Here is a 27,739-nt window from a genome sequence, read left to right as displayed (position 1 = left end):
CTCATACTCCCAAAGGACTGTGGGATTGCCATTAGTCCCCGGCCAGTGGTAAGCAGGCAGTTATAACACAGTCTCAGTTCTCCAGTTGATCATAAGACATAGGAAATGAATTAGGCCACTCGGCCCATTAAGACTGCTCCGCCATTCAATCATGATATTTTTTTCATCCCCATTCACGGTGGAAGAAACCAGTGGTTCTTGATTAATAAGGGGACCAAGGATTATGGGGAGAAGGCAGAGGAATTGGGATGCCGGGCACCGACAGGCCAGGGTTGAAGGGATGGGGGGGGAGGGGGGGGGGGGAGATATGCAGGGGCAGAGTCCGCAGTGCTATCCGGGGGCACCACATAGCCAATTGGATCTGGTTGGGCACAGGGGTATGCACCATGCTAACATGTCTGACTTTCACCCCCTGCAGTTAAATGGATATTGGAATTCAACCAGCAATGTTGGCTTCTTCCTAGTCGCTGCAGCTCTTGGGGATGCACTGCGGCTGTACGGTCTGAAGCTGCAGTAGCGGAGCCTGCCCCAGAGGAACAGGAGGCAGCCATTGAGGATAGTGAGCCGGCCACCCAATAGGCCGAGGAGGAGGAGGTGCAATGGAGGCACTGCATGAGGCCTCGTGTGAATCGGCAGTGCCCGTCATTCGAGGACCTGCCAGACCGGGCATGCCATCGAAGACTCTGGCTGAGCAGAGGGACAGTGCGCCATACCTTACAGATCATGGCACACCTGGCACTGCGGGGGAATGGGGGAGGATACCCGCTCCTGGTGGCTGTCAAGGTGATGGTTGCCCTGAACTTTAATGCCACTGGGTCTTTCCAGGCGCTGAGTGGGGACCTGTCCGGGGTCTCATGATGCTTGGGGCACAGGTGCATCCACACCATCATGACGGGCCTATTTGCCCAGTCAGCACAATACATCCACTTCATTGTGGACTGAGCCCATTAGGATGCCAGGCAGTGGGGTTCGCCACCATCGCCGAGATGCCCGGGACAATGGGGTGATCGACGGGATGCATGTTGCCCTACTAGCACCTGCAGATGATAGGCCGCTCTACACAAAACAAAAGGGGTTCCACTCGATGAACGTGCAGCTCAATGTGACCATCAGATGTGTATCATGCATGTCTGCACCTGATCCATAAGAACATAAGAACTAGGAGCAGTAGGTCATCTGGCCCCTCGAGCCTGCTCTGTCATTCAATGAGATCATGGGGGATCTTTTCTGGACTCAGCTCTATTTTCCCGCCCGAACACCATAACCCTTTATTTGTTTATTCTTCAATATAGATTCACAATCCATATTGAAGAATAAAGGGATTAAGGGTTATGGTGTTCGGGGCGGAAAGTGGAGCTGAGACAACAAAAGAACAGCCATGATCTCATTGAATGGTGGAGCAGGCTCGAGGGGCCAGATGGCCTACTCCTGCTCCTAGTTCTTATGTTCTTTGGGTGAAGAAGTTCCTCCTAAACTCAGTCCTAAATCTACGTCCCCTTAGTTTGAAGCTATGCCCCCTATTTCTGCTTCCACCCTCCAGTGGAAACATCCTCCCCGCATCTATCCTATCTATTCCCTTCATAATTTTATGTTTCCATAAGATCCCCCCCGCATCCTTCTAAATTCCAACGAGTACAGTCCCAGTCTACTCAACCTCGTAATCCAACCCCCTCAACTCTGGGATTAACCAAGCGAATCTCCTCTGCACACCCTCCAGCGCCAGTACGTCATTTCTCAGGAGACCAAAACGGAACACAATATTTCAGGTGTGCCCTCACTAACACCTTATACAGCATTACCTCCCTAGTCCTAAACTCCATCCCTCTAGCAATGAAGGACAAAATTCCATTTGCCTTCTTAATCACCTGTTGCACCTGTAAACCAACTTTTTGCGAATCGTGCACTAGGACACCCAGGTCCCTCTGCATGTTTTAATATTTTATCATTTAAATAATAATCCCTTTTGTTGTTATTCCTACCAAAATGGATAACATCACATTTGTCAACATTGTATTCCATCTGCCAGACCCTAGCCCATTCACTTTAACTATCCAAATCCCTCTGCAGACTTCCAGTATCCTCTGCACTTTTTGCTTTACTACTCATCTTAGTGTCGTCTGCAAACTTGGACACATTGCCCTTGGTCCCCAACTCCAAATCATCTATGTAAATTGTGAACAGTACCTGGGCAGTGAGCACAAAGCCTTCATCCTGGCACACTCGACGATTCCCGGCCTCTTCAGATGCACTCCCGGCTGGGGGATTGGGGTTATCCGCTGCGGCCATGGCTGATGACGCCTGTTCGGAGACCACAGACTGACGCGGAGATCCGCTACAATGAAGCCCATGCAGTGACCAGGGGCAAGATCGAGCGGTGCTTCGGCATCCTGCGGTACAGGTGCCTGAACCACTCTGGAGGAGCCCTCCAGAATGACGCTGAGGGTCACCCGCATCATGGCCGCCTGCCTAGTTCTCCACATCGCGCAGCCGAGGGCCAGGTACTGTGGGCTAGCTCCGCGGCCTCCACCTGGTGCCCCCCTTTCGGGATTACTATGAGCATTCCCCTTGGGCAGGCTACGTGATGCCCCACTGGCAGAGAGTGGTGGGGTGGGGGAAACCCATAAGGCCGGTGTCACTCTGCAAAACCAAGGCCAAGGTGGGTAATCACTGGGGTGCGCAGCACGCTGGCTGCCTTGCAGGCCATGGCAATGACAGGCCGTGCCTGGACACCGCCCCAGTCCCGTGGGGGATCACCCGGCCTCATGCCCGTCCCTCTGTCCCCCTCCCTGGCCTGGCAGGATCCTCCCCACACGAGCCAGCCTGGCAGTGTTCGGACCGGCAGTTTGAGTATACTTGCTGTAAATCAATGTCAACAAAATTATGGATTTAGATTGCTCAAACCTCAGACTGAGTAAATCCATTAACATGAGGGCGTTATGTTGTGGCAACAAGCAAATGGAATGATCAATTTTCTTTTGATGTAAATGTATTTGTCACAACAACAAAATGCAACTGAAATAGGCTGTAAAAAAGGCATACATCTTAAAGTGGACCTGATACATGATTTAGACCCATGTTTAGCATCTGTTAAGCAAGCAAACAAACACGTCCTCATCATAATGTGTTCAAAATACATATATATATATTTTCCAGATCAGATCACATCCATGAAGCAGTGAAGAGTTACCAAAATGAGAAACTGATCGGCAAAGTCTGAGCTAACAAAAGAAGCCAGCAGAAATCATTGAAGCTTGTGCAAATTATGAATAAAATCCATGTCATTGAATTAGTTCACATATTATGTTAATCATGAAAGCATCTTGTGCACATGCTCATAGCCAAAGTTTGTACATGTTGACTAGTATTAATTGGGTCACTAAGGATCGTTACAATCAGAAGTGCAGGAAATTGGCAGTCTCAGGCTGACTATTTTATTGCTAACGTGAACTCTTACCTATATTATTGGATTAAGCGAAGGAAGATCCTCATGTTTGAAGGTTAACTCACATTCCTCATCCTTATTTTGGGCCTCGGACACTGTATTTGGCATCTAAATTTCAGATCTTAAAAGGTTTAGAAGGGGAATACATGGTGCGGGATTCTCCGACCCCGTGCCAGGTCGGAGAATCGGCGGGTGGGGGGGGGGGAGGGGGCCACGGGGGCGCGAGTCATGCGACGCCACTCCGATTCTCCGGTGACTGGTGAATCGGCGCCATTGGCGCCGGCGTGCCACCGGACGGGGGCCGCGCTGACCCCAGCGATTCTCCCCACGCGATGGGCTGAGTGCCCGCCGAGTCCCACCACTGTCGTTCTCATGTGGTCCTACCCGGCGGGACCTCGGCGTTCATGTTGCGGGGGGGCGGCCTGGTGAGGTGGGGGGGGGGGATCTGACTCCGGGGGAGGCCTCCACGGTGGCCGAGCCCGCGATCAGGGCCTACCGATCGGCCGGCGGGCTTATCCCGGTGGGGGCCTATGTTCTTGTAGGCCTCCGCCATGATGCGCCGGGGCGGTGGAGAAGGCAACCCACGCGCATGCGCGAACATGCGTCGGCCGTGGCTCACATGCACAAACTCGCGCCGGCTGTGGCACACATGCACGAACTCGCGCTGCCCGTCCTGACGCCCGTATCAGCAGCTGGAGCTGCGTGCGTCGATCCAGTGCCGTGCTGGCCCCCTGTGCGTCGAAGGATCGCTGATTCTAGGGGCCTGTTGACGCCGTCGTAAAACGCTCCGGCGTTTACGATGGCGTCAACGCTGAGCTGCAGGATCGGAGAATCCCGGCCACGGTTCTTCCTCTGATTATCAGGAACTGTAATAAATTGGTAATGTAACTGTACTGCTGATCCAGAGGCCTGGACTAATAATTATGAGACATGAGTAAATATTCCACCTTGGCAGCTGGGGAATTTAAATTCTGTTAATTATATAAATCTGGAATATTAAAAACATTCCTACCAGACATTAGTGAACCAGATGGGATTTTACAAATATCTCCGGTGACTGGTGAATCGGCGCCATTGGCGCCGGCGTGCCACCGGACGGGGGCCGCGCTGACCCCAGCGATTCTCCCCACGCGAGAATAGCTACCGGATATTTGTAAAATCCCATCTGGTTCACTAATGTCTGGTAGGAAATTGCCTGCTATCCTTGTATGTCTCGTCTATCGATAATTCCAGACTCAGGCAACGCGGTTAGCTCTTAGCTGCCAAACAAGCAATTTGTTTTTGTTATATTCCATCAAGGGATGTGGCCGTTGCTGGTTAGGTCAGCATTCCTTTGAGAAGGTGGTGGAATGGTACCATCTCGAACCTTTGCAGTCCATGTGGTGTAGGTAAACCAAAGTGCTGTTTGAGGGGGAGTTCCAGGATTTTGACCCAGTGACTATGAAGGAACAGCTATGTAGTTCCATGTGTGGATTGTTAGGAAAACAAGGATAGCCCTTACTTCCACCCTATCCCCGTAACCCAATAACCCCTCCTCACATTTTTGGTCACTAAGGGAAATTTATCCAATCCACCTAACCTGCACGTCTTTGGACTGTTTTAAAAAAAAAGATATATTTATTAAAGTTTTTTAACACAATTTTTCTCCCTTACAAACAATAACCCCCCGCCCCCCCCGCCTCGTAACAAAAAAAAACGAGAAATCGCGCAGAGCAAGATATATACATGGCAAAATGATATATTTACACAGCTTTGGTCACTGGCCCTCACCTGTACGTGCCAGTTTCCCCAACCCTTCATGTTATCTCTTGCTCATCCACCCTCCCAGGCAGTCCCCCCTTTCCCACCCCCCCCCACCCCCAGGACGCCCCCCCCCCCCCCCCCCCCAAGGTTGCTGCTGCTGACCGACCTTCCTCTAACGCTCCGCGAGATAGTCCAGGAACGGTTGCCACCGCCTGTAGAACCCCTGCGCAGACCCTCTCAAGGCGAACTTAATCCTCTCCAACTTTATGAACCCAGCCATATCATTTATCCAGGCCTCCAGGCTGGGGGGCTTCATCTCCTTCCACATTAGCAAGATCCTTCGCCGGGCTACTAGGGACGCAAAGGCCAGAATGCCGGCCTCTTTCGCCTCCTGCACTCCCGGTTCGTCCACTACTCCAAATATTGCTAGCCCCCAGCTTGGCTTGACCCGGACTTTCACCATCTGAGATATTGCTCCCGCCACTCCTCTCCAGAACCCCTCCGGTGCCGGGCATGACCAAAACATATGGACATGGTTCGCCGGGCTGCCTGAGCACCTTCTACATCTGTCCTCTACCCCAAAGAACCTACTCAACCTCGCCCCTGTCAAGTGCGCTCTGTGGACCACCTTAAATTGTATCAGGCTGAGCCTGGCACATGAGGAGGAGGAATTAACCCTACCTAGGGCATCAGCCCACAGACCTTCCTCGATCTCCTCCCCCAGCTCCTCCTCCCATTTACCCTTCAACTCTTCTACCAGCGCTTCCCCCTCTTCTTTCAACTCCTGGTGTATTTCCGACACCTTGCTCTCCCCGACCCATACACCCGAGATCACCCTATCTTGAACTTCTTGTGCCGGGAGCAACGGGAATTCCCTCACCTGTCGCCTCACAAAAGCCCTCACCTGCATATATCTAAAGGCATTTCCCGGGGGTAACTCGAACTTCTCCTCCAGTGGCCCTAGGCTCGCAAACGTCCCGTCGATGAACAGGTCCCCCATTCTTCCAATCCCCGTCCGATGCCAGCTCTGGAACACCCCGTCCATCTTCCCCGGGACAAATCGGTGGTTACCTCTGATCGGGGACCACACCGATGCTCCCATTGCACCCCGGTGCCGTCTCCACTGGCCCCAGATCCTTAGCGTTGCCGCCACCACCGGGCTCGTGGTATACTTTGTCGGCGAGAGCGGCAGCGGTGCCGTCACCAACGCCCCCAGGCTCGTTCCTTTACAGGACGCCATCTCCATCCTCTTCCATGCCGCCCCCTCTCCCTCCATAACCCACTTGCGGATCATCGCCACATTTGCTGCCCGGTAGTAGCTCCCCAGGTTTGGCAGCGCCAACCCTCCTCGGTCCCTACTGTGTTCCAGGAACCCTCTTTTACTCTCGGGGTCTTATTCGCCCACACAAACCCCATAATACTCCTGCCTACTCTCTTAAAAAAGGCCTTAGTGATCACGATGGGAAGGCACTGAAACTCAAACAGAAACCTCGGAAGGACCACCATTTTGACCGACTGCACTCTACCCGCCAGCAAGAGCGGTAACATGTCCCATCTTTTGAAATCCTTCTCCATTTGCTCCACCAACCTCGTCAGATTCAGTTTATGTAGGGTCCCCCAACTCCTGGCTATCTGGATCCCCAGATACCGAAAGCTCCCGTCCGCCCTCCTCAGCGGTAGGTCCCCTATCCCTCTTTCTTGGTCCCCCGCCTGTAATACAAAGAGCTCACTCTTCCCTACATTGAGCTTATAGCCCGAAAAGTCCCCAAACTCCCTTAGAGTCTGCATGACCTCCACCATCCCTTCCATTGGATCCGCCACGTACAGCAACAGGTCATCCGCAGATAGCGACACCCGATGCTCTTCTCCCCCTCGGACCACCCCCTCCATTTATTAGACTCCCTCAATGACATGGCCAATGGTTCGATCGCCAATGCGAACAACAGGGGGGACAGGGGGCACCCCTGCCTCGTCCCTCGGTACAGTCGAAAGTACTCCGACCTCCGCCGGTTTGTCACTACACTCGCCATCGGGGCTCTGTAAAGGAGCTTAACCCAATCAATAAACCTTACCCCGAACCCAAACCTACGCAGCACCTCCCAGAGGTACTCCCACTCTACTCGGTCAAAGGCCTTCTCCGCGTCCATAGCTGCCACTATCTCCGCCTCTCCCTCCTCCGATGGCATCATTATCACGTTTAAGAGCCGCCGCACATTGGTGTTTAGTTGCCTGCCCTTTACAAATCCCGTCTGGTCCTCGTGGATTACCCCCGGGACACAGTCCTCGATCCTCGTGGCCAGCACTTTTGCCAGCAACTTTGCATCCACATTGAGGAGTGAGATCGGCCTGTACGATCCACATTGCAGTGGGTCCTTGCCCCGCTTTAGGATCAAATAAATTGTCGCTTCCGACATTGTCGGGGGCAGGGTCCCCTCCTCTCTTGCCTCATTAAAGGTCCTCACCAGTAGCGGGGCTAACAGGTCTGCGTACTTCCTGTAGAACTCCACCGGGAATCCGTCCGGTCCCGGGGCCTTTCCCGCCTGCATGCTCCCCAAACCCTTGCTCAGCTCCTCCAACCCAATTGGTGCCCCCAAACCAGCCACCTCTTGCTCCTCCACCCTCGGGAATCTCAGCTGATCTAGGAATCGTCTCATCCCCTCTTCCCCGCTGGGGGCTGGGATCTGTACAGCTCTTCATAAAAGGCCTTGAATACCTCGTTTATTTTCGTTGCACTCCGAACCGTGGCTCCCCTTCCATCTTTAACTCCCCCTATTTCCCTCACTGCCATCCTCTTACGGAGCTGGTGTGCCAGCATCCGACTAGCCTTTTCCCCATACTCATAGGTCGCCCCCTGCGCTTTCCTCCACTGTGCCTCCGCCTTCCCTGTGGTCAACAGGTCAAACTCCGTCTGGAGCCGTCGTCTTTCCCCAAGTAACCTTTCCTCCGGGGCCTCTGCGTATCTCCTGTCCACTCTCAAAATCTCCCCCACTAACCTCTCCCTTTCCATACCCTCTGTCTTCTCCCTATGAGCCCTAATGGAAATTAGCTCTCCCCTGATCACCGCCTTCAACGCCTCCCATACCACCCCCACCTCCCCGTTGTCGTTGGCCTCCAAGTACCTTTCGATACACCCCCTCACCTTCCCACACACCACCTCGTCCGCCAGCAGTCCCAAATCCAGCCGCCACAACGGGCGTTGGTCCCTCTCCTCTCCCAGCTCCAGTTCCACCCAGTGCGGGGCATGGTCCGGAACGGCTATAGCCAAATACTCCGTCCCCTCCACCCTCGGGATGAGCGCCCTACCCAGAACAAAGAAATCTATCCAGGAGTAGGCTTTGTGTACATGGGAGAAGATAGAAAATTCCCTGGCCTGCGGCCTTGCAAACCGCCATGGGTCCACTCCCCCCATCTGATCCATAAACCCCCTAAGTACCTTGGCCGCCGCTGGCCTCTTTCCAGTCCTTGATTTGGAGCGGTCCAGTACTGGATCCAACACTGTATTGAAGTCCCCTCCCATTATCAGGCCTCCTATCTCCAGGTCCGGAATGCGCCCCAACATGCGCTTCATGAATCCTGCATCATCCCAGTTCGGGGCGTATACGTTTACCAACACCACCCACGTCCCTTGCAGCCTACCGCTCACCATTACATATCGCCCTCCATTGTCCACTACAATAGTTTTGGCCTCAAATGACACCCGCTTTCCCACCAATATTGCCAACCCCCCTATTCTTCGCGTCCAGTCCCGAGTGGAATACCTGTCCTGCCCATCCCTTTCTTAACCTGACCTGGTCCGCCACCTTCAGATGTGTCTCTTGGGGCATGGCCACGTCTGCCTTCAGTCCCTTTAAGTGCGTGAACACTCGAGCCCTCTTCACCGGCCCATTCAGGCCCCTCACATTCCATGTTATCAGCCGGATTGGAGGGGCTCTCACCCCCCCACGCCCCGCCGACTAGCCATCTCCTTTTCTGGGCCAGTCCCGTGTCCACGCCTCCCTCACCCTCCAGTCCCCCAGAGGGGGGGCCCCCGTCCCGACCACCTCTTCTGTGTCCCATTCCCTTTCGGCCAGTGCAGCAGCAACCCCCCCCCCCCCCAGACCCCTGTCTAGCTTTTTTGCTCCCCCCATGTCACTCCCGTAAGTCAGCTGACGCCTGCTGACCCCGGCTTCCCCCGCCGTCCCATTGACCTCCACGCGTGGGTGTCTCCCAATCCATATGCATTCCTTCGTTCCCCTTCCCGCCTTTCTTCCCGCGCGTGGGAAAAAACCCCGCGCTTTCCAAAGCCCACTCCGCCCCCTCTGGCGCAGCTCCTTGTCTCTCTCCCCCAGCCCATGTAACATTTCCTGCACGTGATTGACCCCCTATATACAACAACCATCACACATCAAACCCCAAAACATCCCCCCCACCCTCACAAACCCTCAGTTAGAGTCCAACTTTTCGGCTTGTACAAAGGTCCACGCCTCTTCAGGCGTTTCGAAGTAATAGTGTTGGCCCTTGTATGTGACCCACAGTCGCGCTGGCTGCAGCATTCCGAATTTCACTTCTTTCCGGTACAACGCCGCTTTGGCCCGGTTGAAACCCGCTCTCCGCTTTGCAACCTCCGTGCTCCAGTCCGGGTATATTCGGATCTCTGCGTTGTCCCACTTACTGCTCCGCTCCTTCTTGGCCCATCTCAGGACCCACTCTCTGTATGTGAACCGGTGGAACCTCACCACCATCGCCCTTGGCGGCTCATTTGCCTGGGGCTTCTTCGCCAGCACCCGATGTGCCCCGTCCAACTCCAGCGGCCTCGAAGGGGCCTTCGTGCCCATCATCGGCTCGAGCATCGTGCTCGCGTATGCCCCCGCATCAGCCCCCTCCACTCCCTCAGGGAGACCCAGGATTCGCAAATTCTTTCTCCTCGACCTGTTCTCCAGGTCTTCGAGTCTTCCCGCCCACCTCTTGTGTAGCGCCTCGTTCTGCTCCACTCTCACCGCCAGGCCCACGAGCTCGTCCTCGTTCTGACAGACTCTTTTCTGTACCTCCTGGATCTTAGCTTCGTGGGCCTTCTGCGTGATCCCGAGTCCTTCAATTGCCGAAAGCATAGGCGCCAACATCTCTTTGCGCATCTCCTCGCGCTGCTCCTCGAAGCAGCGCTTGATGAACTCCTGCAGCTCCCCTTTGTCCTTGGCCGCCGCCATTTTGTTTTCTTTCCCTCGCTTCTCCCGTTGCTCCAGTGCCGCTCCTTTGTTACACTTCTGGTCCGTTTCATAGAAGTTGGCAGTGTTTGCTTCACCAGTCTGCCCCAAAAAGTCTATGGAAACTCCTGAAAAAGGTCTGAGAGTCGGCTCCAGACGGGAGCTGCCGAATGCGCGACCTACTCCTCCATGGCCGCCACCAGAAGCCTCGTCCCTGCTTCTTCAATGGCCCTGGTAGATCTTTTCACAGTTGTTCCCTCTGCTGCTAGAATTCACCTTTGATAGTCAAGCCAGATTGCAGCTTTAAGCTTGTCCTTCCCCCGCCTGCATGCTGGAAGAGGCCCTCGTCTACTGCTGCAGCTCAAGCCAAATCTTTTACTGTTTCTGCCGGGTCTGGTAGCCAAAAGACACAACATTCCTGGGGGACACTGTCAGGGGAATGCTGCAGCCTTCTTCCCACACCGGGAAATGTCAAACAAATGCCGTGGGGGCCCTGTAAAAGAGCCCAAAAGTCCGTTCCAAGCGGGAGCTGCAGAATATGCGACCTAGCTCTGCATAGCCTCACCCGGACGTCCCGTCTTTGGACTGTTGAAGGAAACTGGATCACGCGGAGGAAACCCACTCAGACATGGGGAGAACATGCAAACTCCACACAGACAATGAGCCAGTGGGGAATCGAACCTGGGACCCTGGCAGTGTGAAGCCACAGTGCTATCCACAGCACAGAGTATTGGTAAATATTAGAAATAATGTGTAGTTTAAGTGGGTTTAATCTATGGTTCCTGTGCCTGAAAGCGGAAATCCTATGGTTAGATTGATGCTGTGTTTGTATGTGTGAGGGTTGATTTCAATTTCAAATGTGTTTCTACTGTGCTTAGAGAAGGTTACGACATGATGAATAAATAAATAAATAGTATGTTCTATCCACAAATGGCAAGTCAAATCTAATACATTGAATTGCGGCACCATCATTCTAATCTCGATCATCAGCAACTGGATAAAAAAGGTGTCGACAGTGCTATCAAATGGCACTTACATAGCATTAACCTACTCACTGATGCGCAGTTTGGGTTTTGCCATGGCCACTTGGCTCCTGGCCTCATCACAACCTTGGTCCAAACATGGACAGAACTGAACTCAAGAAGCGAGGTGGGGTGGGAGTGATTGTCCTTGACATTCCGGCAGTATTTGTCTGAGCGAAACATTAAAGAGTCCTAGCAAAATGGGAATCAGGGAGAAAACTCTCCACTAGTTTGAATCCTCGCACATGAGAAAATAGTTGTGGTTGCTGGAGACATTCCAGTCCCAGGACTTCGCTGCAGGAGTTCCTCAGGGTAGTGTTGTTGGCCCAACCGTCTGAAGCAGCTTCCTCAATGATCTTCCTTCCGTCATAAGTTCTGAAGTGGGCATTGTTCATTAATGATTGCACAATATTCGCAACTCCTCAAATACTGAAGCAGTTCATGTCCATAAGTGGCAAGTCCTGAATAACATTTAAGCAAGGGTAAGATAAGTGGCAGATAATCTTGGTTGCCATATGAGTGCCAGATAATGACCAGTTCCAACAAGAGGGAATTTAACCATCTTCCATTGATATTCAATAAAATTCCCATCACTGAATCACTTATCAATATTCTGGGCATTATTATTGACCAGACACTGAACACGACCAATCATAAATGCTGTGGCTACAAGAGAAAGTCAGAGGCTGGGAATTCTGCAGTGCATAACTCACTTTCTGTCTTCCCAAAGTCTGTTCACAATATACAAGGCACAAAACAGGATGAAATACTTTCCACTTGCCTGGATGTGTGTAGCTCCAACACACTTGAGAGGCTCAACACCTTCCAAGACAAAGCTGCCTACTTGATTGGAACTCCATCCACAATCTTAAAATTCATTCCCTCCACCACCAATGCACAGTTGCAGCAGTGTATACCAGATACAAGATGCATTGCAGCAACTGGTCAAGGCTCCTTCAACAACAGCTTCTAAACCTTCGACCTCTCTAGTAAGTCAAGGGCAGCAGATGTATGGGAATACCACCATACCTTGACTTGGAACAATATAGCCGTTCCTTCACTGTTGCTGGAACAAAATCCTGGAACTCCCTCACATCACTGTAAGTCTACCTCCACCGGATGGACTGCAAAAGTTCAAAAAAGTGGCTCAGCATCACCATCTCAAGATCAATAAGGATGGTCAACAAATGCCAACAATCCATGAAACAATAATACTAAAAATAATCTGCAGAAAAATCACAGAGATGTACAAGAAATATTGAGTAGTGATATTGGAGGACTTTAATTACCCAAATATCGTAAGGAGATGGACGAATTTTTGAAACTTGTTCAGGAGAATTTCCTTGACCAGTATGTTCTTGGTCTACCAGTGAAGGTGGCTTTTTTGAATCTGGTGCTGGAGAATGAGGTGGGCCAAGCAGACCAGGGGTCTGTGGGGGGAACATTTGGGCAAAAGTGCTCATTGTGTCATAAGGTTTAGACTAGCAATGTAGAAGAGCAAGGCGCAATATAAATTTGAGCTTCAACATTGGAAGAGGGCTAGTTTCAAATGGATGCGAGCGGATCTAGCTAGGGTTAAAAGGAACTGAAGATTGACAGGAAAAACTCCAATAGAGCAAAGGGTAATCTTTAAGATGTTTCAAATACAGTTTATGTACATTCCAACAATGGCAAAAGGTAAGCCATTGGATGATAAGGGAGACAGAAAATATGATGAAACAAAAAAGGTGTATGATGTTGCAGGTGAATTCTTCAGGTGAGAATGAGGCCAAATACATTTGCCCAAGGCTTCTGATGTCCAAAACAGCGAAATCTTGACTTAAGTCTGTGCTGCATGTCATGTTCCTGCAGAAGTCCTGGTGCTGAAATTGCAGAAAGTTTATACTTCCGAAGGTCTGATTTCCAATAATGCATAGTGTCTCAGGAAGCAGAAATCAGCCCGCAGACCAGTGTCTTAAGACGCAGGTACTCATCCAGGAAATTCTATACTGGTTGTGGGCGGCACGATGGTTTGTTCTAGAACATTGCTGATATCCACTATGACATGCCGTGAAAGCCTGAACCTTGAGATACTGGTGCTCAGACATGTTGGGTGAGCTGATCGTCTGTCACATAGGATCTTGTGGGGTCTTACCTCTTTGGAGCTGGGTCTCTGTGTCCATCATTCTTCACTGTAGAGTGGCATCTGACTGCAAACAAGACTTCAGGTTCAACTGCTGCTCGTGTTGCCATTGCTGCTGATGTTGCTCCTCATGTTCTTCAGTGAAGGTGTGAAAGCAGAGAAGTGGAGTTTAAGGCGGTTCCCAGTTGGCCACTCAAACCTGCCTGGAATTTAACTCCCCGCATGAACTTAAACCCACCTCCTCTCAAATGTCAAGATCCCACCAACATTTCAGATCATTGACCCTCTGTTACGTTTTTGGAATGCTGAGCTGATATGTTAGTGTCAATCAATGTAACACTGAATGCAGAAGATTATGTAATTGCCGATCAATTGCAGGATTAAAAGCAAGGCAGAAGGGAAATTAGGAGTAGGAGGAAAGGGTGGGCAGGTGGGACTAGTTAAATTGTTCTGGGAGAGCTAGTATGGGCTCAATAGGCCAAATGACTACCTTCAGAGCTGTCGTGATTCCATAATCCTGTGATTCTCACAAATGGTATCAATTTGACGTTATATCATAGATCATAGAATTTACAGTGCAGAAGGAGGCCATTCGGCCCATCGAGTCTGCACCGGCTCTTGGAAAGAGCACCCTACCCAAGGTCAACACCTCCACCCTATCCCCATAACCCCACCCAACACTAAGGGCAATTTTGGACACTAAGGGCAATTTATCATGGCCAATCCACCTAACCTGCACATCTTTTGGACGGTGGGAGGAAACCGGAGCACCCGGAGGAAACCCACGCACACACGGGGAGGATGTGCAGACTCCGCACAGACAGTGACCCAAGCCGGAATCGAACCTGGGACCCTGGAGCTGTGAAGCAATTGTGCTATCCACAAGGCTACCGTGCTGCCCCTATGGACCCCTTTTCTGCTTCAACGTACTCCCTATTTCTTTAGCCACCTAAAGAGCTCTGTCTTTGATTGCTATACCTTCTCCTTTGTGGGAAGCTACCTCAAATGTATACAAACCATCCCTTCTTTAGAGATAGCCCAGTTTTCTCAGTCAACCTTTGATTCCAATTTACCTGGAAGATTCACCAGCACCCCCCCCTGTTGAAATTTGCCCCCCAGTTGAGTAAATCTACTCTAATTCGTTCCAGAATTAGTTCCAGCACTGCATCCATCCTCATTGGGCTAGAAACATAGTGTTCAAGAAAATAATTCTAAACATATAGGGTTAGAAAGGTTGACTTGTGACCATAGACTTTGAATATCTATATTTTCATAAGAAGAATCCTACAGCAGTAAATGAAAGAAATGACCAGCATAATGTTCTCCTGTTTGCCCTATTATACCAGTACTTTCTTTTCTGTTACATTACCTCCAGAAAACTAGACGATTATCTTCTCCAAGTTCCTTGGTGTGCTGAATGGAGCATTCAGCCAATTCATACAATTAAGTCCTGGCATGGGCCATTTTGTGATGGCACCTTTATTTTCCCACTGTTGGAGCAGCTCCCTCCTCTGTGGGGAAATTGCATGCTCTCTGAGGCAGCTTCCCAGTGGCAAGCCTGATGGTCATCGAAGCCAGAGGCTCTGTGCCCCACTGACAGAGATCAAGAACTACAACTGTCACTATTCCTGAGGAGGGTTTTCTACTCCACTCTCATTGTCCACTGGCTTTGGGCTTTTTTTTGATTTTTCTGCTGGCAACCAAGGGCATCCTTCATGTTGAGATGCCCTTGTGTTTGCCTGCCTTAGCAGTCTGATGTTCTGTCAGGTCCACCTGCCATCCTTAATTGAAATTGTCTAACAGATGCAGCTTTCTAATTGGCCCATTCTGGGGCTGGTTTAGCACAGGGCTAAAGAGCTGGCTTTTAAAGCAGACCAAGGCAGGCCAGCAGCACAGTTCAATTCCCGTACCAGCCTCCCTGAACAGGCGCCGGAATGTGGCGACTAGGGGCTTTCAACAGTAACTTCATTTGAACCCTACTTGCGACAATAAGCGATTTTCATTTCTGGGGAAAATCATAATCAACATCTTGTCATGGCCACTTCAGAGTTAGTTCCTGCCCAGAATTGAAGCTAATGTCAGGTTGGTGACCTAATGGGGAAAATGTGATTCTATAGGTTTAGAGCGGCATGGTAGCACAATGGTTAGCACAGTTGCTTCACAGCTCCAGGGTCCCAGGTTCGTCCCGGCTTGGGTCACTTTCTGTGCGGAGTCTGCACATTTTCCCCGTGTCTGTGTGGGTTTCCTCCAGGTGCTCCGGTTTCCTCCCAGTCCAAAGATGTGCAGGTTAGGTGGATTGGCTATGCTAAATTGCCCTTAGTGTCCAAAAGGTTAGATGGGGTTACTGGGGTATGAGGATAGGGTGGAGTTGTGTCCTGAGGTAGGGTGATGTTTCCATGAGCCGGTGCAGACTTCTGCACTGTAAATTCTGATCTATGTCTAATCAAGAGGGATATGGGCCAAATGCAGGCAAATGGGGTTAGCATAGATGGGCTTTTTGGTTGGCATGGACCAGTTGGGCCGTAGGGCCTGACTCACTGCCGGAGATTCCATATATAACTCTATTCTTTATACTATTACTATCACGGAATATATTAGGACAAATAAAGCCCCGCAGTGACAGTGTTCGATAATTTTTCCATCTTTCGAAAATGTCCGTACAAATCTGCTCTTTTATCGTTCCCACTAGTTGGTGACGTGATTTATACAACACAGCCATTCCAGTAACGGTTCCTCGATTGTTTCATATGTGTGCTGGAAGCTGATTTTTTTTTTTTTGATCCACGCTTTCCGTCGAGAGTATTTATTTAGCTCGTTTTTCTTTTGCTCCTGTTCATCATTTCCCGCTCAGCGACGAGAGCCCTTCTCTCCAAGTTGCTTCTTCCGTCAACTGCTTTTGTTTTGTCCTCAGTGCGCATGCTCGAAGCCCGTTCGCCCCGCCTCCTAACCGTGATGCGCTAACGGTTGGCTGGAGGCGCGCGCGAGCGCTGGTTTGAATGTTCTGTCGTTTTGTTTTGTTGGTGAGATGGAGCGGGAGGCCAGAGCGAGTGCGAAGTTGAAGGCGAAGGCTCGGTCCAGGTCGACCAGCGACGACTTGCAGTCCTTGCAACAGGCGGTTGAGTACTTCACTGCCGGTAAGTGCAGGGAGCGGCGCCTTCACCAAACTCTTACCATTGTGAAGAGATTAATCGTCAGACATTGGTCTCAGTGCGGCCTGCGCCTCTCCTGACTGGTGACGGGTTGTGGCGGCGGCGGCTCTAAAAGAGTGGAGCCATGGGGCTGAAGGGTAGGGTGAAGTATGCAGGCAGTTGTAAAATAAAGATCTTGAGATTATTTTTTTGAGGAGGGACCTGGTGAAGGTGGGGGTGATGAGGATGGGTAAAGGCACAAGCTGTGATAGGATATGTTGCAGCTTTGAAAGGTGGAAAAGCAAAGAGATATTCCAAGAAATTGATCCTTCAGAGTTAACTAGTAATAAGGAAGATATATTGGTGATATACTGGGTTTGTGAAAAGGGACATAAAGGATAAAACAAAATGACAACTTTCTGTGCCACCAGACTTAGCCTCAGGTGATATTTGATAGGATAACAGAAATATTATGTTCGGAAGGGAGGACTTTATTATTGTCACAAGTAGACTTGCATTAGCACTGCAATGAAGTTACTGTGAAAATCCCCTAGTCGCCAGCGCATCTTTCGGGACTTGTGGTAGGAAACCGGAGCACCCAGAGGAAATCCGCACAGACACAGGGAGAACACAGACCGTGACCCAAGCGAGGAATCAGCCTGGGACCCTGGTGCTGTGAAGCAACAGTGCTAAGCACTGTGCTATGGTGCTTCACTTTTGTCTAAGTAAAGCTGGTTTAATCACAGGCAGCAGTATCATCTTTGAACCATATTTAAATGGAACCACATTTAAATGGAACCACGAGAACTGTGCCAAAGTGCACTGTTGAGGGAAATTGTTGGGGGTGGCCAAGAGTGGTTAGTGGTGTTGGAGAGGGTTGAGAGGAATAGCACCTATTTGTTATTTTGATCAGAGTGGTGTGTGCTGTGGTTGAGGACAGGACAATACCTGGTTGTAGGATCTCCAATCAGAACGGGTAGTTATGTAGTTGGAAGGCAGTGGGACTTCAGAAAAAAGACAATTGTAGGTAGGGCAGTAACTGCAGAAACTCGTTTTTTTAATGATGGAGATAAGTGACAGTTGTTAGGATAATGCTAGAAGACCGTGATGAATTAGAAATATTGACAAAAAAGAGATTGTGAAGAAATAGTGTAATCTTAAACTGAGAGGGCAATAAATTGAAATAATAAATGGTAAAAATGAGTTCAGTGATGGCAGGGGGTAAAATTGGGAGAAAACTGGATTAGGAGCTGATGGAAAGAATGTTCAATGTTGAGTGGATACCTGGAGGTGGTTTTGATTTAGAAGACTGCTGGTTCTTGCATTAACATTTGAAGAGAAGGGAGTAAGAATGCGGGCATTGGTCAGTAAATAGAAGCTTGGAGTTGCTTCTACTCCAATAATTGGGGTGAGGCATGTGTCTGTTAAAGCCATGCTAAATTGTGAAAACAGTGACACCTTGGTCAAGTTATGATCTGATATTTAAAGCCATGGAAATGTATTTCATAGTAATGAAGATGAGTGACCGAGTTCTTGGAGGTCTGTCATTTATGGAGATTAGTCCAATATCCATGCAGAAGGTAGGTCAATAGAGGAAATCATTGGAATCTGGTACATTGGGACATAATCTGTGACATTCGTAAGAGGGTGGTGGAAAGTGAAAGCAAAGGTTTATTTGAGCTGGGCAGGTGTATATTGAATGGGGATATTTCTTGTAATGCCTTGCAGGAAGTTGAGGAATTGTCTTGCACATTGACGGGAAGACTATGTGGAGGTTAAGAGAAGTGTGCAAGGCAATGAAATCTGTGATGTAAGTTATGAAGTTTGAATTCATCACTGATGAACCACTGAAAATACTGAGCTGATCAGATGGGAAAACACCTGAGTTCAGACAGATAATAAAGCAAGGTTTTGAAGAAATGTTCACTTCACAATAAAGGGCATAAATACTAAAAAGGATAGTGGGTGAATAGAGTGAGAAATTATCGCAATATCACTTATGGTTTGGGCAGAGAGGTGGTGGAGTAGGGCCTTCTCACAGAGGGAGAAAGAATTATCATTGGTAAGTGATGACTCAGGGCCTTAGATTTTGGGGTGCTGGAGGATGTTGAGATTGGAATGCAAGACCAGATTTGATGAAGGAAAATTATATCCTTGGGCTCAATATGTGGTTTGAAGGTAAAACAGCTGGAACAAAGACAAGGAGGGGAAAAAAAGAACAACATTGGAAGGAAAGTAAGGAGGTGGAGGTGTTGGGGTCAATTGCAGTTATTTCATGTGTGTTAGTAGAACAGGAACAACAAATTCACCAGAAACATTGTTTGTTTTATAAAAGTGGAAAAGAAAATCAAGTGGGAAATATAAGGGTTAATCAGAAATGAGGGGAGGAGGGATGCTGGGGGGCAGCTGGGAGATCTTGAAAGGGAAATGTGAACATTTATCAGTAAGTCAGAATAAATGTAGCCTATTGGGAAGAGGTAGTGTTAGAATGATCAGAGTCGAAGATAGGTCTTGATGGCAGAGCAGGAATCACTAGAAGACAGAAAATCACGTTTGCCGGTGAAGAAAATATTTAATAATCTTTATTAGTGTTACAAATAGGCTTGCATTGACACTGCAATGAAGTTACTGTGAAAATCCCCTAGTCGCCACACTGTGGTGCCTGTTCTTGTACACTAAGGAAGAATTCAGAATATCCAATTCCCCTAACAAGCACATCTTTCAGGACTTGTGGGAGGAAACTGGAGCAACTGGTGGTAACCCACGCAGACATTGGGAGAGTGTGCAGACTCCGCACCGACAGTGACCCAAGCCAGGAATCGAATCTGGGTGCCTGGTGCTGTGAAGCAACAATGCTAACCACTGTGCTACCGTGACGCCCTATACTGAGATCAATGAAATAGCCTTTTCTGTATTATGCTAAATGAACAATGAATACAATATCCTGTCCGAGTTGATGTTTTAACTAGGCAGACATATAACTGAATCAAAATGGTTTTTATATTTAGTGAATTGAATGAATGGTGACGAGTGGGGAGAGGGTGGCATCGTGGCATTGTCACTGGACTAGTAAACCAGTAACCTAGGGTAATGCTCTGGGGTCCCGGGTTTGAATCCCGCTACTGCAGATGGTGAAATTTGAATTCTATGAAAATTTGGAATTTAAAAAAGTCTAATGATCACCATGAAACCATTATCGATTGTCAGTAAAACCCATCTTGGGGAGAGAAATCTGCTGTCCTTACCTGATCTGGCGCTCCTGTGACTCCAGACCCACAGCAATGTGGCTGATTCTTAGTTGCCCCCCGTCAAGGACATTTAGGGATGGCCAATAAATGCTGGCACAGCATTGCAATTACCACGTCCCATGAACAACTAAACAAAAAGTCGTCTCTTTCCATTTTTGATGCCCTGCATTTTTACCTCATTATTACAAAGCTTTCTGATGAATATCCCCAGATCCAAGAAGATCTTCAAAATAATCTTTCTTGCTGTAGGTGAATGTACCTTTTCTGTATTTGGCAGGAAGGATCAAGGAAAACCCAAAAGCTTTCTATAGGTATGTCAGGAATAAGCGAATGACTAGGGAAAGAGTAGGACCAGTCAAGGACAGGGATGGGAAATTGTGTGTGGAGTCTGAAGAGATAGGCGAGATACTAAATGAATATTTTTCGTCAGTATTCACTCAGGAAAAAGATAATGTTGTGGAGGAGAATGCTGAGCCCCAGGCTAATAGAATAGATGGCATTGAGGTACGTAGGGAAGAGGTGTTGGCAATTCTGGACAGGCTGAAAATAGATAAGTCCCCGGGACCTGATGGGATTTATCCTAGGATTCTATGGGAGGCCAGGGAAGAGATTGCTGGACCTTTGGCTTTGATTTTTATGTCATCATTGGCTACAGGAATAGTGCCAGAGGACTGGAGGACAGCAAATGTGGTCCCTTTGTTCAAAAAGGGGAGCAGAGACAACCCCGGCAACTATAGACCGGTGAGCCTCACGTCTGTAGTGGGTAAAGTCTTGGAGGGGATTATAAGGGACAAGATTTATAATCATCTAGATAGGAATAATATGATCAGGGATAGTCAGCATGGCTTTGTGAAGGGTAGGTCATGCCTCACAAACCTTATTGAGTTCTTTGAGAAGGTGACTGAACAGGTAGACGAGGGTAGAGCAGTTGATGTGGTGTATATGGATTTCAGCAAAGCGTTTGATAAGGTTCCCCACGGTAGGCTATTGCAAAAAATACGGAGGCTGGGGATTGAGGGTGATTTAGAGATGTGGATCAGAAATTGGCTAGCTGAAAGAAGACAGAGGGTGGTGGTTGATGGGAAATGTTCAGAATGGAGTACAGTCACAAGTGGAGTACCACAAGGATCTGTTCTGGGGCCGTTGCTGTTTGTCATTTTTATCAATGACCTAGAGGAAGGCGCAGAAGGGTGGGTGAGTAAATTTGCAGACGATACTAAAGTCGGTGGTGTTGTCGATAGTGTGGAAAGATGTAGCAGGTTACAGAGGGATATAGATAAGCTGCAGAGCTGGGCTGAGAGGTGGCAAATGGAGTTTAATGTAGAGAAGTGTGAGGTGATTCACTTTGGAAGGAATAAAAGGAATGCGGAATATTTGGCTAATGGTAAAGTTCTTGAAAGTGTGGCTGAGCAGAGGGATCTAGGTGTCCATGTACATAGATCCCTGAAAGTTGCCACCCAGGTTGATAGGGTTGTGAAGAAGGCCTATGGAGTGTTGGCCTTTATTGGTAGAGGGATTGAGTTCCGGAGTCGGGAGGTCATGTTGCAGCTGTACAGAACTCTGGTCCGGCCGCATTTGGAGTATTGCGTACAGTTCTGGTCACCGCATTATAGGAAGGACGTGGAGGCTTTGGAGCGGGTGCAGAGGAGATTTACCAGGATGTTGCCTGGTATGGAGGGAAAATCTTATGAGGAAAGGCTGACGGACTTGAGGTTGTTTTCGTTGGAGAGAAGAAGGTTAAGAGGAGACTTAATAGAGGCATACAAAATGATCAGGGGGTTGGATAGGGTGGACAGTGAGAGCCTTCTCCCGCGGATGGATATGGCTGGCACGAGGGGACATAACTTTAAACTGAGGGGTAATAGATATAGGACAGAGGTCAGAGGTAGGTTCTTTACGCAAAGAGTAGTGAGGCCGTGGAGTGCCCTACCTGCTACAGTAGTGAACTCGCCAACATTGAGGGCATTTAAAAGTTTATTGGATAAACATATGGAAGATAATGGCATAGTGTAGGTTAGATGGCTTTTGTTTCGGTGCAACATCGTGGGCCGAAGGGCCTGTACTGCGCTGTATTGTTCTATGTTCTATGTTCTACCTTTACATTTGGGTCACCTAAGTTTCTATAAAACCTCTTGCCATCAGCCTGGCTTTGGTTTTATAAGTTCCATCAGGAAGCACCTTTTACGTGCATATCCGTTTGAGGTACAACACGTTGACCCCTATCTGGGACCTCCGGATATACCCCAAATTCTTTCCAACTTTACAGTTATTGCACTATTTCATCCTCTATTAATTTATCGTCTAATTTGTTGGAAGCCACTAAGACCGCGAGATCATATGGGCATCTGCTCCATTCCTAGCTTATTTCTTGACCTTGTTAAGCCCTCTATCCTGCCTCCTATCTTGATCTGGACCGCGGCTGCTTGATCGGGCGGCACGGTAGCACAGTGGTTTGCACTGTTGCTTCACATCACCAGGGTCCAAGGTTCGATTCTCAGTTTGGGTTACTGTCTGTGCGGAGTCTGCACATTCTCCCCATGTCTGTGTGGGTTTCCGCCGTTGCTCCGGTTTTCTCCCAGTCCAAAGATGTGCAGGTTAGGTGGATTGGCCATGCTAAATTGCCCCTTAGTGCTCAAAAAAGGTTAGGTGGGGTCACTGGGTTACGGGGATGGAGTGGAGGTGTGGGCTTAAATGGGGTGCTCTTTCCAAGGTCTGGTGCAGACTTGATGGGCCAAATGGCCTCCTGCATTGTAAATTCTATGATTTTCCCCTTCCGCTTATGAGATGTTCTTGGGAATGTTCACTGCAAGACCTACTGTCCAAACTGACACTACGTTTCTGTGCTCTCCATTTTTGTACTTCATGTTCCCAATTCATGGACCTTACCTCCTCCCCTTTATCTTGTAAACTCAACTAGATTTTACATTTTCCAGTTGTCTTCCCTGCTCTATCAATGATAGTTGCATCCTTCCGCTGATTGGCCACTTCTGGCAAGTAAGTCAGTTTAGTGCCTACTTTTGCCAGTTGACCTTTGGGACAAATAGCCCCATCCAGTTTATCAAAATTACTATGTCCCTCCTGAGATACTCTGTCAATTCCTGCGATTTGGTCCTCATATATTTGTAACATACATGTATGAGAAGTCCCTGGTTCCTCAGTAATTTCAATTACACCGTTTGAATCTGCAAACTTGTAATTTGTGCCCACTAATCTTGACGTGTATAACTGTTTTTTTAACAGTCTGGTTTCCATGCTGCAAAACTATTGTTTTCCCATCTGTACCTATAACCTTTCTAGGACCTTTCCACTTGTTAAATCCACTTGTTTTATAGTATGCCGTGTCCTTGAAAACCGTTTCCGTGGTTGTGCATTGTGCCTCAAAGCTCTAAATTCTTGGTGAGATTTCTGCTTCAAGGAATGTCCTGCCCACGTGCAGTGCATTCAAATGCTCCGAAAAGGTTAGAGCTAATCGTAGTCCCCTCCCAAGCTGGAGGATGATCATTCATGACTGAAGGAATTTGGGAATTTCTCCCCCAAACCAACTGATATGGATTGTAGCCCCTTACCATCTATAATGAACTCTTTGTATGGAAGGCACATGCTAAAGCAGAAGTTAATTTACAATTTGGCCTATGTTCCAAAATTCTATGAAGCATTTCATCGATCTCAGCATGATTTTTCTCACACACCCCATTTACTAAATGGGGTTTCTGCAACTGTATTCATAACTATTATGTTCATGTTCTCCTCATAATCCGAAATTCATTGTTTAGAAAATTCCTCCCCTTTATCAGTGAGGAACTTTGTCGGTAGACTCAATCTGGCCCCGATCCATTTTTCCCCATTATCTGTTACTGTGTCTAACTTCCGACTGACTAAACCCAGTTGTCAATTCCACACTTTAAGATCCATAGCCACAACTTCATTAAAATCTCTCACTGAGGACATATTCATTATGGATCGCGCTGGTGTTCTTCTATATTTCTTCCAAATATAACATCTATCGCTTCTCTGTTCTATTAGTTTGGCATATTCTTCATCTTTTATATCCACATCCCTGAGCACAATTTTTAATCTTTAGGAAGACGAATAGGCAAATTGTCAAAGCACCTTTAATGCAATCAACTTTTTCTCTTCTTGACTTCTGTTCTCTATGCTAATAGTACTTCCTTAATTTCCTTAATGAGAGTTCATTAACAGAATACAATGGTGGCCAGATTGTGTGAATTGTAAGTCCACTGTTTTCCCAAATGTTATTGCCTTGTTGTTTTCCATGTCAAGTTTCATATGTGCTTTTTTCATCAATGGTCGGCTCAATAATAAAGATATTTCGCTGGATATGACATCCGTGCTATTAAATTGATTCCTTCTGACTTCCGGGTGCGGCGATGACCAGCTGAGTCGCACGTTTCGGCAGCTCCCTGTGAAACGGACTTTTGGGCTCTTGATAGGAGCCCCAACGGCAATTTTGACGGCTAAAAACACTGTGCGGTAAACCAGATGGGAATCCCCCCTGGATACGGATGGAAAAAGGAGGAGAGAGTGGCCAGATTGCAGTGGATCCTTTAGAACAGCGGCAAGGAAGGCAAGCAAAAACCAAGATGGCGTCGGAAGGTGGCAGTTTAACATGGGGCCCTGAACAACAAGAGTTCTTGAAATGCTGTGTGGAAGAGATCAAAAAGGAAATGACGAAAGAGCTGTTGGCCCCGATACTACAGGCGATCGAAGGGCTAAAGGAGGAACAAAAGACCCAGGAGCGGGAGCTTCGGGTCGTGAAGGCAAAGGCAGCCGAGAATGAGGACGATATACAGGGCCTGGTGGTGAAGACGGAGACGCAGGAGGCACATCAGAAACGATGTGTGGAAAGGTTGGAGGCACTGGAAAACAACGCAAGGAGGAACAACCTGAGGATTCTTGGTCTTCCTGAAGGTGTGGAGGGAGCGGACGTCGGGGCATATATGAGCACGATTCTGCACTCGTTAATGGGAGCGGAGGCCCCGGCGGGTCCGTTGGAGGTGGAGGGAGCATACCGAGTGATGGCGAGAGGACCGAGAGCAGGAGAAATTCCCAGAGCCATAGTGGTGAGATTCCTCCGTTTTAAGGATAGAGAAATGGTCCTTAGATGGGCGAAGAAAACTCGGAGCAGTAAATGGGAGAACGCGGTGATCCGCGTTAATCAAGACTGGAGTGCGGAGGTGGCGAGAAGGAGGGCGAGCTTTAATCGGGCCAAGGCGGTGCTTCATAAAAAGAAGATAAAATTTGGAATGCTGCAACCGGCAAGACTGTGGGTCACATATCGAGGGAGGCACCACTACTTTGAGACGGCGGATGAAGCGTGGACTTTTATTGTGGAAGAAAAACTGGAATGAGCGGGTTATTAAAAAGAACGTTCGAACAAAGTGGTGGGGCGAATGTGGGGGGCAAAGAAGGGTTTTATGTACTAAGCCTGCGATGTGGTAACTTTTCTCTCTCCCACAGGTGGTGATGGGGGGAGGAGGGGAGGTGGAGGAGATGGGGCGTTGGCCATTGGGGGCGGGGCCAAGGGAGAAGCGCGGGCTTGGTTCCCGCGCTATGATAATCATGGCGGGAATAGAGAAGCAGGAAGGAGGGGGCGTCGCACGGTGCGAGCCGAGGTCACGGGGGGAAGCCGAGGTCAGCCAGAGTTTGCTGACTTCTGGGAGCAACATGGGGGGAGTAATTACGCTAGCGGGGGATCTAGCGGGGGGGGTGGGAGGGGGGAATTACTGGGTTGCTGCTGCTGGGGAGAGGGGGGAGCTGGTATGGGAGAGGATGGGCGGGGGGGCACCGCCTGGGGGAGATACAGCTGCGTGGGAACCGGGTGAGGAGCTGGAAAAAGGTGATGGCTAATCGACAAGGGGGGGGGGTAGGAAGCCCCCCAACTCGGCTGATCACGTGGAACGTGAGAGGGCTGAACAGCCGATAAAGAGGGCACGGGTACTCGCACACCTTAAGAAACTTAAGGCAGATGTGGTTATGTTACAGGAAACGCACCTGAAACTGATAGACCAGGTTAGGCTACACAAAGGATGGGTGGGGCAGGTGTTCCATTCGGGGCTAGATGCGAAAAACAGGGGGGTGGCTATATTAGTGGGGAAGCGGGTAATGTTCGAGGCAAAGACTATAGTGGCGGATAACGGGGGCAGATACGTGATGGTGAGTGGCAAACTACAGGGGGAGACGGTGGTTTTGGTAAACGTATATGCCCCGAACTGGGATGATGCCAATTTTATGAGGCGGATGCTAGGACGCATTCCGGACCTTGAGATGGGAAAGCTGATAATGGGGGGAGATTTTAATACGGTGTTGGAACCAGGGCTGGATAGGTCGAAGTCCAGGACTGGAAGGAGGCCGGCAGCAGCCAAGGTACTTAAAGATTTTATGGAGCAGATGGGAGGTGTAGACCCGTGGAGATTTAGCAGACCTAGGAGTAAGGAGTTCTCGTTTTTCTCCTATGTCCATAAAGTCTACTCGCGAATAGACGTTTTTGTGCTGGGTAGGGCATTGATCCCGAAGGTGAGGGGAACGGAGTATACGGCTATAGCCATTTCGGATCACGCTCCACACTGGGTGGACTTGGAGATAGGGGAGGAAACAGGAGGGCGCCCACCCTGGAGAATGGACATGGGACTAATGGCAGATGAGTGGGTGTGTCTAAGGGTGAGGGGGTGCATTGAAAAGTACTTGGAACTCAATGATAATGGGGAGGTCCAGGTGGGAGTGGTCTGGGAGGCGTTGAAGGCGGTGGTTAGAGGGGAGCTGATATCAATAAGGGCACATAAAGGGAAGCAGGAGAGTAAGGAACGGGAGCGGTTGCTGCAAGAACTTTTGAGGGTGGACAGACAATATGCGGAAGCACCGGAGGAGGGACTGTACAGGGAAAGGCAAAGGCTACATGTGGAATTTGACTTGCTGACTACAGGCACTGCAGAGGCACAATGGAGGAAGGCACAGGGTGTACAGTACGAATATGGGGAGAAGGCGAGTAGGTTGCTGGCACACCAATTGAGGAAAAGGGGAGCAGCGAGGGAAATAGGGGGAGTGAGGGATGAGGAAGGAGAGATGGAGCGGGGAGCGGAGAGAGTGAATGGAGTGTTCAAGACATTTTATAAAAAATTATATGAAGCTCAACCCCCGGATGGGAGGGAGAGAATGATGGGCTTCTTGGATCGGCTGGAATTTCCCAAGGTGGAAGAGCAGGAAAGGGTGGGACTGGGAGCACAGATCGAGGTAGAAGAAGTGGTGAAAGGAATTAGGAGCATGCAGGCGGGAAAGGCCCCGGGACCGGATGGATTCCCAGTCGAATTCTATAGAAAATATGTGGACTTGCTCGCCCCGGTACTGACGAGGACCTTTAATGAGGCAAAGGAAAGGGGACAACTGCCCCCGACTATGTCTGAAGCAACGATATCGCTTCTCTTAAAGAAGGAAAAGGACCCGCAGTAGCGGGTCCTGTAGACCTATTTCCCTCCTAAATGTAGATGCCAAGGTCCTGGCCAAGGTAATGGCAATGAGAATAGAGGAATGTGTCCCGGGGGTGGTCCACGAGGACCAAATTGGGTTTTTGAAGGGTAGACAGCTGAACACGAATATACGGAGGTTGTTAGGGGTAATGATGATGGCCCCACCAGAGGGAGAAACGGAGATAGTAGTGGCGATGGATGCCGAGAAAGCATTTGATAGAGTGGAGTGGGATTATTTGTGGGAGGTGTTGAGGAGATTTGGTTTTGGAGAGGGGTATGTTAGATGGGTGCAGCTGTTGTATAGGGCCCCGGTGGCGAGCGTGGTCACGAATGGACGGGGATCTGCATATTTTTGGCTCCATAGAGGGACAAG

General features: G+C 49.2%; 2 protein-coding genes across 4 annotated transcripts in view; both read left to right on the top strand.

Moving 5' to 3' along the window:
* Positions 1-3,286, top strand: part of LOC140421090 (ADP-ribosylation factor-like protein 6) — a 106,959-nt gene extending 103,673 nt beyond the window's left edge. The window contains exon 7 of the mRNA XM_072505456.1: positions 3,154-3,286. Within this exon, the coding sequence (XP_072361557.1) occupies positions 3,154-3,179 (26 nt within the window). The 3' untranslated portion in view covers positions 3,180-3,286. The remainder of the gene's footprint in view (positions 1-3,153) is intronic.
* A 13,164-nt stretch (positions 3,287-16,450) lies between these two features.
* The window catches only part of cenpi (centromere protein I), a 150,182-nt gene continuing 138,893 nt past the window's right edge, over positions 16,451-27,739 (top strand). The window contains exon 1 of one of the 3 annotated variants that reach the window (XM_072505454.1): positions 16,451-16,643. In XM_072505454.1, the coding sequence (XP_072361555.1) occupies positions 16,535-16,643 (109 nt within the window). In that variant the 5' untranslated portion in view covers positions 16,451-16,534. The remainder of the gene's footprint in view (positions 16,644-27,739) is intronic. The other 2 variants (XM_072505452.1, XM_072505453.1) reach the window with 2 other exon arrangements.

Source organism: Scyliorhinus torazame, chromosome 5 (assembly GCF_047496885.1).
Source record: "Scyliorhinus torazame isolate Kashiwa2021f chromosome 5, sScyTor2.1, whole genome shotgun sequence".
Taxonomy (NCBI): Eukaryota; Metazoa; Chordata; class Chondrichthyes; order Carcharhiniformes; family Scyliorhinidae; genus Scyliorhinus; species Scyliorhinus torazame.
The sequence above is the reverse complement of the archived record's forward strand: the minus strand, read 5'-3'. Positions and strand labels throughout refer to the sequence as shown.